The sequence below is a fragment of the Diadema antillarum genome, unplaced genomic scaffold (assembly GCF_040938485.1).
Source record: "Diadema antillarum isolate AM-2024a unplaced genomic scaffold, OU_Dant_1.0 seq00000221_RagTag, whole genome shotgun sequence".
In the NCBI taxonomy this organism is placed as follows: domain Eukaryota; kingdom Metazoa; phylum Echinodermata; class Echinoidea; order Diadematoida; family Diadematidae; genus Diadema; species Diadema antillarum.
Window position 1 is genome coordinate 288529 of NW_027271275.1, and position 12596 is coordinate 301124.

The 12596-nt window shown below is 37.8% G+C and overlaps 1 protein-coding gene across 1 annotated transcript in view; it reads left to right on the forward strand.

Moving 5' to 3' along the window:
• LOC139729163 (uncharacterized) overlaps positions 1–12596 on the forward strand; it is a 49655-nt gene that overhangs the window by 9696 nt on the left and 27363 nt on the right. The window contains exons 2-9 of the mRNA XM_071640094.1: positions 89–1275; positions 5743–5822; positions 6781–6883; positions 7617–7691; positions 7983–8145; positions 10456–10532; positions 11136–11219; positions 11964–12040. Of these exons, the coding sequence (XP_071496195.1) occupies positions 89–1275; positions 5743–5822; positions 6781–6883; positions 7617–7691; positions 7983–8145; positions 10456–10532; positions 11136–11219; positions 11964–12040 (1846 nt within the window). The remainder of the gene's footprint in view (positions 1–88; positions 1276–5742; positions 5823–6780; positions 6884–7616; positions 7692–7982; positions 8146–10455; positions 10533–11135; positions 11220–11963; positions 12041–12596) is intronic.

Sequence of the window (12596 nt, forward strand, 5' to 3'; positions counted from 1 at the left end):
CGAGGCATCAAAAAGTTTAAACTATCTTCTACGAGGGAGTGACAATATGTTCGTATTCAGAATGTTGCTCGAAACGTGAATACGACAGGGCAGGTGCGGAAGGAAACACTATTCGGCCACTCCATTCCATCAGTCGAGGAGTTCTCTTCCTCAAGACAAACCATGGCGTCAGATGAGACTGAAAATTCCGCCATGATTGTTGAGGATGTGGATTCCATAGACCAAGAAGGGTTAGATGGACAGAATACACAAGTGCTCATAAGAAAAGAGAACACTCATGATCTTACGAATCAAAATGAAAATGTCAAAGGATCTCTCTCAAGATTAAACGGAGTCGTCACCAAGGTGACCATCGGTGGCAACAAGGGGAAAATAAGGCTACGCTCCACCCAGGAACTCCGAGAGATGCTTGAGAAGAAGACGACGATGGCACCGGAATACCCAGCCATCGCGGAGGAAGAAGCGGATGATGACGGCTGGCTAGAAGGTCAGATTAGTAGAACCGAGGGCGTGATACCGACTACGATGACGGAAAAATATGCTATTCGCAGGTTCTCAAACCAAGTGAGAAATAAAACTCAACTGGGATACGAAAGGGCTCGGAGCAAAAGCGACAACACCATCCCTCGAATACGAACTGAAATCCCCGAGGAAGAAGGAGGTGGAAGTCGTGAAACAAGCAGACGATTGCGAAGTCGACGCCGTCGTCGGTATGCTCAAGAAACTGGTCTAAACATCGAAAATAATGAAGACGAAGATGAAGACGAACAAGACCCTGATATACATGCTGGTCGCGTCCGTCGAGGAAGCATTCTGATACCTGGGATCTCGAAGACACGATACCGAGGACGACAAAGGACTGGAAGTCAGGACCTGATTATCGAGGAATCTATAGAAGAAGTATTTGGAGATGATGAGATGGAGACGGGAAGTCGTCGAGGCAGTCGATCACAGCTTCTTATCAATACTATTGTGAAGGGGGATCCGGATTCGCGAAGACGCCGTCCGAGATCGCGCCGTTCTTCGTCACTAGACAACGATTTTTTAAATCAGCGGAAACTTCAACCAGCCAATGGTCGATTCCTCCTGCTCCCTGGATCGTCCCGAAGAAGTCGAAGAGGAAGCGTATCGGACGTCGACGATGAGGACGATGATGTGGAATTTAGCAGGATGAGCGTCCGTGGTGAGGGTGGAAAACGAGGGGGGTTTCTGTCAACAGGAACATCCGGTGAACTACAAAAACCAAGCAGAGAGGAACTGAGAAAGAAAAATGCGGTGAGAAGTGTGGCAAATTTTGAACACAATCATGAAAGTTTGTGTATTCGAAATAATAATGAACCATTTTAACCTTATTTATCAGGATGTATGAACAAATTATGTTTTAAGATGACCCGTAAAATCCTCTGAAAATACTCTCTTATGGATAGCTACATTATTCAATATGGAGACTGCGTACCATATTGCTACAAATCGAACAAAGGGTCAATATGAGTCAATATCAAGGATTTTGTTACGGACTTATCGTCAGGAGTAAATTCAAACTTCATGAAGACATTGTTTTGCTACAGACAGCAAAGTGCTTATCGAATGGCTGATTAGGTAGGTTTCATACTCTTTACATTCCCGTGTGTGTGTGTGTGTGTGTGTGTGTGTGTGTGTATTTACCATGATAGGCAAAAACTGCATATAGTTCGAGCTTAAATAAACATAATCCGAATTTCTTGAAGTAAAAGTACCAAATTGAAGCAGGTTAAATGAAGAATCACATCTCTTTTCTTTTCTCGTTACATGTCGATGTCAATCGTATGATAAGATTACTCGTTAAACTTATAAACTTACTCAAATTTCTGTTTGAAATGAAAAGAAAAACGGAATTGAACACTCCTTTTCATAATGTGTACCTTACATGTTAAACGAACCCAGTGACTGTCAGAAAAGTAGATGTTTACTGACTCGTGATCCTTATAAGAACTTTTTAAAATTTAATTCCCCCCCCCCCAAAAAAAAGAGAGAAATAACAGGGAAATTTTCACATGTTTACATCAGTACAACATCATAATCAGGGAAAATATTGTAAATGGAAGTAAAATTATGTGCTGAGACTTTTATGACTATAACGAGACAAAGTTGTTGGAAATCGGTGGGGACTGTTGAAAAGATTGTCATGTAAGTAACCTCATTAACACTGACTAATTACCGAACTATAAGAAAACTAAAGAAAATTGCCTTAAAAAAGAAGGAAAAAGCGACAGAAAAACTAAACAAAATGCACACACACACGCAAACAAGCAAAAAAAAAAAAAAACTAGGCACCTCTCACATATAGGAAAGGATAAGCGGGGAAGGAATATCAGGGGGGGGGCGTTTCATCAACGAGTTCGTCGGAGGTTTTCACCGACAAATTTGCTATCAGCCAATCAGACGCAAGGATTTCATTAGCTTTTAACAGTTGTCAGTGTAAATCCTTGCTTCTGATTGGCTGATAGCAAATTTGTCGGTGAAAACTCCGACGAACTCGTTGATGAAATGCCCCCCAGGAAGAAATTATAGAAAGGACAAGATAAGGCGCGAAGGGTGAAGGAGGAGGAGTTGAAGGGTCAATACCAATGCACACGAGGCACATAATGCATGAGCTCACAAAGGTATGAGTAAACAACTTGGATGAGGAGAAAATAAGGACTTAAAACTAGAGCTTAGAAGGATATTAATCTTCCACTTTGTAGGAATCTATTAACAAGTAATAATGTAATATAGAATTATATAAAATGTGGCTCAAAATTTCAACTTGAAAACAGTGATTTGTTATAGTGTGCACGTCTCCGTATAGGGTTTCTGAAGATATAACTGAGTAAACTGGCGTGAACATATTCCTGACGAAAGAGATAACTTTCTTTCAAGGTGAATGTACTCCAGCCATCATGCCAGAGGTTTGTGTTTATATCTTAATTTCTAGTTGTGAAGTCAGTTGGCAGTTCCAAAAGGTACGGTTGTTAATGAACAAATGCTGCCTTGAGAGGAAATTTTGAGCGTTTTGCTAAAGAGGTTTGTAACCTCTGATGCAAGTTAGGATAAAGCGGCTGACATTGCACATACGAATGTCTACAGTAGTAACTAGTAGAAACGATGTTGATAAGTGAACCGTTACAAACAAATATCATGTGTGGCATGTAAAGCATTCATAGTTTTGAACAGGAAAGACAGAACAGACTCATTCAGCGCTATTTTTCTTTTCTTTTCCAATCTACACTGACAAAAGACAACACAAGTAGAACTAGTCGAAAAGAAAAAGGCTCAAAAGAAATTATAAAAGAAAGAGATGCGGGGAACAAATTACAATAAAAGAGACCTGAAAGGGATGGAGAAAGAAAGAGGGAACTACCATTTTCTAGTGAGGAAACTTAAGCACAAAATCAAATAAAACGGACCTCTCTTTGTCTATTTCCGTGCACTGGTCAAATATTACTATCATTCAGCCACGATGAAGAGGACAAACAGTTCGCACTAGTCAGACCAGAATTCTCTAATAGTAGTCTTCTTTCTTTACATGCTGGAAGGAACTGACAGTCTTCACTTTGTTAGTCATATTTGTCTGTTAACTCCCCCCCCTTACCCATTTTCCAATGACTCTTGTGTGTAGATTCATCTCTCTTATTAAACGTGCAGAGTAGCCGTTGGTAATAGCGAATCTTGCAATCTTTTACAATATAGTAGTAAATCCCTGAAAGTTCAGAAGTAGGAATTAAGTATAACCCCCATTATTTTCAAGACATTTGGCATTGGCATGACACGTAGCAGGACATCTACTCTTCTTAGATAAATAATTTATCTCGATTGTCTGGAACCAAACCCATTAAAATGTTTTTTCAAAACTCTACTTTGCGGCATGAATGGATCGCATACTTACCATGCAAGTCATCAATGGAAAGTGCATCTAGGCAGCTTTACGACCACATAGACTGCTTTTCACAGCATGAACTATTGAATACGCATATGATCCTACGCATATATTCCTTTAAAATGAAATGCTATCACTCCATGTAAACATTACACAGGAGTTTGTAAGCGGTGATGTAAGAAAAACGCAACCACAAATTAATGTAACAGGAAAATGGAATTCGAAATATACCAGGTATGACAAGAAGGTTAAAGGGATGGTATAGTATTGGTGAAGGCGAGGATTGGGCTTTTAACTTTTTTCGAGACACCAAGAAACCACTTATGAAATAGTGCAGAGCACACCATTCTACGACAAGTTATTTATTTATTTATTTATTTATTTATTTATTTATTTATTAAGTTTTCTTTACCCAGGGTAGCCCCATCAGTGGTTTAAACACTGTTATCCTAGGGGGCCCTGCAACAGAATGACATAATATAACAGTTTAACAAACACAAAATAACAAATCAAGGACATTCCTTTCTACATCATAACATCAACACAATATCAATATTCTATATAAATGAAAAAATGCAAAGTTAATCGTTGACGATAATAATACACAAACTCATATTATTTGAGAAAAAAAAACCTTAACATTAAAGAGGAATATCAAAAATACCCGAATTCTACCCCAAGTGAGATATGTATGCTGTTACGAACGCTTGAAGAGAGGTGGCGTTTCGGACTTCAGCGGGGAGCTGATTCCAAATACATGATGCATAGTGTGAAAACGATTTTTTCCGGCTTGAGTTTTAACTTGTGGAATTATGAGACCATTATAACTTGTGTTTCGCGTACGATATGAAGTTTATTTGATGAAAATCGGTTTTGGAATGGCTGAGACATCCAAAAACAAAGTAAAATAAAGCGATCGTAGTATAAGCTGGGTCCCACCTTTTATTACGATTACCCTATTTTGGGTATCTCAGCCATTTCAAAACCATGCAATTGTCATCAAATAAACGTTGAATGCCTCTTGGAATTACATGATCTTTCATATTTCATAGGAGGTTTCTCATTATCTCACCCAAAACTGTTAGAAACCTGAAGTTAGGTCTCAACCAAAACTATACTATCTCTTTGACTTCTTCTCCACCTCTCATTTCTCCTGTTTAACTCCATTCTCTTCTAGGAATATTTAATCATTTTTCAAAATTATTGGTAGCTTTTTTGTAATGTGATTTATCAACATCTTTATTGGATGTCAAAATAGTAACTCATCTCCAAAATCATAGTTGGGTATTTTTTTTATAGAAAATCTGTCGATCTTATTTATTGTTCTCAAACAAGAAATACAGTCATTTTTTTTTTGAGTATGAACAAATATGTGTTGTTGGACGCAAAATAATTTCTTACAAGGCACATTATTTGCTGCTCGTAATACAATTTGCCAAATTTGAATTCTGTATATGTATATTTGTTCACTCCATCAATTTAAGTCAAGAAGTCTCCCAAAACAATTATGTTTGTGTGCACCTTATAACGAGTGCAATAAAAATGGATATTCACAATAGCGTTTGTAAAATTCTCAGAATGACATTCGTATTGAGTATGTACATTGTAACGTTCTATCAGTATGGTTTTACTACTCCTGACATGATAATCTACCAGACTGTATTTGAGCATAGTGGCTGCGATGATCATTCGTCTTTCCGTATTAGAGTGATGTGGCCTACACAAATACATTAACCCACAAACACGCAATATAATATCGCTTTAACAATGCAGTACGTCAATATCAATGCTGAAATCCTTTGTTTCTTTGTTCTTTAATAAGTGTTGTATTTTTTTTCAACTTGCAGGAGAAACTTCTGCGGAAATTCAGAATATACTGCAAATTGATCACCTCCTTCTACCGGCTTTGCCAACAACATTTTCTCAGGTACGTGAGAGGTTTATCGTAAGGTCATAATCATGAGAGTGGTTCATGTGCGCAACTTAGATGCATAGAAAAGGAATATTACATAATGGTAAGTGATACTGAATGCAGAGTACTTGATTATAACAGTTACAGTGTAAACGGCATATGCATATTTAGCCTATAAACAAGTGTAGGGTTGTTTCTTAATGTTTGTTTGTTTGTTTGTTTTGTTTGTGTGTGGTTTTTTTACCGAAGCCTAAGGCCGATGTGAAATAGTTTTGCAAGAGGACTCTTTATCATTAATTTGGAGTGTATGTTGGCTAGAATAGTGCTCAAAAGAGCAGGTACCATATAACATTTTAGTAAAGAAAATGTATTTAATATTGATTTTAATATGATGTGGGGATTGCCTGTGCAAGATTGAAGCAAAGTTCTCATATGGTTCTTGACTGTGAACTTCATAATATGAAGTTTCGCGATTTTAGCAAAATCAATAATGGTACCAATTCGACCAATTACAAATCTTGTTTGATATAAATACATTTTTTATTGTAATGATGTATTCACCCAAAGACTCAGGAAGCAAAAACACGTTTATAATGGTTCGTTCAACACATACATTTGAGTTCGTTGTATAATCACTTAAATCTGCATAGGACAATAATATGTTCCTCGGATCAGACAAATCATGTTGCTTTCCTTTTCTAGCATAATTTGTCCCCTTAGTTTAGTCTCATCGAATGACACTGCAGTAACTAATTATTGTCTTGTCTAAGATTAATATTTGAATTCCGTGTCAATACTTCCAATGTTTGCAACCTTTCTCAGTGACAGTTACAAGTATAATGAGCCCAAGAATGATAAAAAGACCTCCGAAAAGAACCATCGTTTTCTTCTCTATTGGATATAATTTGTAGCGTCTTAAAAAGCCCATGCGGATAATAATATATTTTTTTCCTCTTTTTTGTTCAACCATCAGTGCTAACAACGAGAGTTCTGCGTTCCGTGGCATCCATGGCTTACTCGACGAACCCGAGCAGGAACTCCTTTTTGACGTCAGAAAGTTTCGAGCCAATAAGGAGGTGAGATTGGCATGTCGTCATGTATGCAAGAAACAGTGCCAAAAATAGTGTAATGCAAAAAAAAAGAAGTATGATGATTTTGCAAGACAGTTACGACATGTGTAAATTGCATCACTTCAAATACCCAAACATTCATATGCATTGTCCTACATGACCATGATTTCAAGATGCGCAGCATTACAAAGAACGACGAAAACAACATCAACAACAAACAAACTCAAAAGTAAAACAAACAAACAAACAAACAAATTGCTGCAGCAAATGACAACTAAAGTTTGATATGAGAAAATCACGGTATACATTCAGCAACAGAAGCATGAAGTATTAACTTCGCTAGCTGGATGACCTTGATGGATCGATACTGTGAATAATGGATCATTCAAATACAGTGTTAAACGAAAGATACAAACACTTCATATGATTAATAGATGATAAAGGAAAAGATTACACGACGCACAATCAAAATTTAATGAGATGCCTCTTCTGATCTTTGTTATGACGTAAAAAGTCACTATGGAAATTAGACAGTCCCCCAAATTTCACAACATGGAGTTAGACATTAGATAGTATCACATTTCATTAATGAATTTCTAGTTTTCTTCCAATTTGATGGATACTGTATCACCCGGTTGTTCCTCTGACTCCTATTAGTCTCCGCCTTTTACATGTTGGAATTTCGTTATGATGATGCACGTAATAATTATGTTCCTGTTGTTTTTCTTTACATCGATAGTCGGGAATTTCCGCCGATTCTCGTCGGATCCTCTCAACGCATCCAAAGAATAGGAAAGAAAAGGATAAGTACCATGTAAGTACAATAAGAAGCTATGATAAATTAGACAAAAAGTTGCCAAGTCGACATTGGCCGGCGCTGACCGAATGTTCGTCTGAACCTAAATATAAATGTGAATGTATTGTGAATGTAAATTGATTTCACTGTAAATATGGATTATGTGAATGTAAATGTTACCATGAATGCTTAACTGTTATGATGTTTTATTTAATGTTATCATCATCATTATTTTTATCACCATGATTTAGATAAATTCTATGATGAAAGCATCATCACTTGTAACTTATATTGCAACCATTCCTCAAGGTCTTGATCTCGATGCGCAATTTCCCGACATTCTGCGAGTACCCACTGGCCATGCAGCAAGAGATCGTCGGGGTCGGCTGGTACGTGTCCTACCAGGCACAGCGGATCATTCTACGCCAGGGTCACTGGGCCGAGAACTTCTACTTCATCTTGTCTGGGTCAGGTGAGAGTCCCGATGACTTGTGCGTCGTCCTATGATTCTAATTTATGAATGATTATTCATGGTCTCGTTTATCCATCGTAGCCTCTTCATTGTTGTCACTGCTCTACCAGAGGGCCCTGCTATTCCGTTTTCATAACCCTATCATAGAGTTGCCGGGAACCCATTTACACACCTGGCTCGAGAGGAAGATGGATGGGTTAAAAACATCTTGTCCAAGGACGTAGCACTGGACTGGATTCGAATTCGGGTCCTCCGATTGAGAGTCGGGTTAGAGTCTTATCCACTATGCCATAGGGCCCCCTCCTGCTTGTGCCTTTTCTTTGCTTAACCCAAATCCCCCCCCCCCAAAAAAGCGCGCACACACATACACACACACACACACACACACACACACACACACACATGTGAAGGAGATCCTCATGGACACCATACAACATAGTTATTTGAAATGACTTCATTTTCTATATGGCTATATCCACTAAAATGACTCATCCACGTCAAAATTTGAAAGTTAAAACGGATTATACACGTCTGTGATTGCTTTGCATCAGTGAAGACATATGATGAATCACTGCTCAATTACCCACACTATATAGCACAGTCTTGGTTTTTCACTTCAATGATATTTTGCATGCTTGATTTGCTTATCATGACTGTGCTCCCAGTATAATGTTAAAAATCAAATTGCCATCAATATTACGATAATTGCACTTCAGTTTGTTGCCCTTTCCTCCCCCAAGATAGGATATTTAGGTTGTCAGTGTTTTTTTTTTTAACGAAGATGATGGTGGAAGTATTTAATGAGTGATTCTTATAAATATGATATATGATAAAGGAGAAGAAAAATTGGCTACACGGAAACGATCTATTTTCAAAGTTTCATAATATGCTTGAAAGTTGCTTCAAGTTCCCATTCACGAATTGACAATGCCTTTACGTGGCTTTGTTTTCACTTTCTATAGTTTTTTTTGAGTGGATAACACCATCCGCTCTTCTAATTTGGGTTTATGGTAATGGCCAATATTACATACTGATAAAAACATAATAAGAAAACTTTAACACGTGCATCGCGACAAACGCGGACGTAAAATATGATACGCATGCATACACGATTTTGATACTTGTTTTGCTACTTTGTGGAGATGAGATTAACAATTACGACACGGCAATGGCTCTGCATCACCAATCCTGTAACCACTTATTAAGACCTGGGGCTCTAAAACCCATCTAAAACGGATTTATGAGACGACTCTTTTGATTTGTGCATTTGTCTGGCTTCTACGAGGACCCCGAAACTTAGGTCGTTGTAGCAGTTTGTACTACCATGCACCACAAGGCGCTTCAACGGGCGGAGAACAAACCTTGATAGATTAAAACGGGGTCACGAAGTCCGTCAAGCGAACAGACGAAAGAAGCAATCACCTTTATGTCTATTAATAGAAAGAGCACCTTTTCTTACAAATGTAAATTTTGGTACAGTCAAGAAGTTTGTATGTCAAGTAAGCCTGAAGCCGTATAAGTTACGAAGGATGTGGACCAAGGCCAGTAAGTTGTAGCAGACAGTGTAAAGAACCTGTGTTAGGCACAGTACATGGTCTGTAAGGATCCAAAATAGGACTTCTCCTACTTCGATCAAATCGTCGCATCCTAGCATATTTTATGAATAACAAGACACATCTATGATCATTCATAATCCTACACCTCATCCCATGGCAGCGCGTTAGAATATTGCGTTCGACAAAATAGCGCTTTTGTCTTAAAAAGTGCAGAATATCATACTTGCGTTGAAAATAAACTTATTTTAAGAGTCTCCAAAGAGAAATGATGACATGAAGATGCCTCCGAGGTGCCAGTGTATTTCAGGACGTGAAAAAGTTTTGAAAAGCCCAGTACTCATTTTGACGCACTTTGTCATTGCCTTAGCTGGCCCACGTGTTGCACGACAGGCAGCAACGGTTATGTCCTCTTGAGGAAAAACACGTTATCTTATCTCATCAGCGGTAGCTTTCTCATGAGCACTTAACTGTTTCCTTCTCGCAAAATCGTAGTTCGTAGAATATATGCAGATAAAACCAAACAGATACAGCATAATATATACTTATGTAAAATACAATACACAATGACTTTGTGAAATATCAAGATGTATAATTTTAATCTGATGAGTTGAACTCGTTTCATTCAGAAACACGAATGCTTAAAACTAATGAAACATTAAGGGCACTCGATGACACAATATCTCAATCCGATGGGAAACCAAAAGCGTTACCATAGCGACTGGTTTGTGTATTTTTTTCTTCTCTCATCTTGCAGTGGTGGTGAGCGTCATGGACGAAGGAACTCATGAAAACAGGACAGTGGTCTACCTCAAGAGAGGGGATACCTTTGGGGTAGGTTAAGAAAAGGATACCTTGAATTAATTAAGGAATGTGCAGGGGAAATGTTCCTGCTATGGAGAAGACAATATGGAAAAATTGGACAAAGAGAACATATGGAGAAAGAGAAAATTTTGAGTAAAATCATATAAATTCAAATGGAATTACTCTTCATAATCTTTGTATTATAATGGCAATGAACATGGGTACCACATTTTATTTGAGGAAATTGTTTGGTCAATAAAACAAGCAGCTGTATACGGTATCCTGATCGTCTCGCTATTAGATTGCAGTGCACTGAAACTTGATGCTTTTTGAAGGTTCGTGTAAGCGAAGTATGTAACGTATATAGGACAACTTATGTGATCTGATACCTCTTGGTTAATGTAACAAAAAGCCAGTATGAAAATTTATAAACGATTAGTGCCAGACTAAAATTGTCGTTTTTCTTTTTCCATATCTCCTGCTCCCTGTCCTTCATGTCCATTTCCCAAGTTCTTTTTATTCATCTTCCCTAGTCCTTCTCCCTGTGTGTTCTCATTCTTGGTCTCCACATTCTTTTCCCCAATTTTTGTATTGATTTGTCTTGCTTGTTTGTTTGTTTGTTTTGCCAAACAGGAATTGGGACTTGTGAATCGAGCTAAACGACAAGCCACAGTAATCGCACGAGAACGAGTTGAAATGATTACCATCACAGGAAACGTGAGAAAAGGATCTAGCTGTCATTATTTTCATTCACTTGTTTTCTGTCCATTTCTTCATAATCATATTGATCAATGAATGGGGAAGTGGGGTAAATAATGATAACAAAATAAGATTCACTACCATCACCATTTAGCTTGCTATTCTCCAACAGAGCTCAGTGATTTGATAGCAGATAGAGTGGCATTTTGGTCGTCAAGTTCTTGTTGTATATAGTTGTCATATAGCACGTTCTCCCCTCCCCCCCCCCCCAAAAAAAAAAATCAATCAAGTATCTCCAAGGAAACCAAGTAAAATGGTTCGTCAGGTCTTGTCTCTCGCAATAACCTTCTCCTATTCTCACAGGACAGACCTATCACATCACACACGCACACAAGCACAGACATACAAAGAGACAGACACTCACAGAAAAGCTCTCACTCTTACACACCAACATATATAATTTTCAATGGTGTTTATTTCATTTCCATTATGAATACGCAATCGAATCTGTTCTTTCTGTATAAAGTAAGAAATTATTCACATAGTTTTGAGACTATTTAACACACACACACGCACAAACACACACACACACACACATACACACATAGTACTGTCCTATATGTAATCAAGACTGAAAGTGGGCCTGCAAAGTTGTGTTTTGTTTTTGTTTTGTTTTGTTTGTTTTTGTTTTGCTGTTGTTGCCCTTCTCCTGTTGCCGTTCGTATCACATCTGAATGTTATGTATTCCATCTTCGTCTTCAGGACTACACTCGGATTTTCATGGCGGGTGGTTTGTCGACGCTACTTAATCCTCAGCAAAACGACAACGCATTTGTCAGGTGGGTGGTCGATATTGCTTGAAACATATGGACGTACTGTAAGTCCATGCTTGAAGTAATGCCCGCTTTATGTGGAACCAAATATACTTTTCTGCCTCACTAATTAACATCTATGAATCGTGTCTTTTTACAATCATAAGAAATTGCCTTTTAGAAAGAAAAAAACAATGGCTAGCAAAATAAACCACGTAAACGAGACTCTGAAGTGTTGCTATGTTCACATTTTCTACAATGTTGTTTGCAATGTTATTCTTTCTAAGCCCTAGCTCCAAAACAGAGAGATCATATACAATTACCCTCATTCTCTATGCACTTCTTTCTCATGTTTTTTACAAACCTTTTTCTAAAAAGAATTAGAACAAAATGAAATTCAATTTGTTAAAATTTTCATTTAAGATATCTAGTATAATTCATAGACAATACCATATACTGAGAACCTATAGTAGAAAAAAAATGGATTCTAAGGTGACGGCCATAACAATAAGGGAGCAGCCCTGAAAAAAAATAGTGCCATATCTGTCACCGAAGGATCCATAATTTTATTGGAGACTCAAAA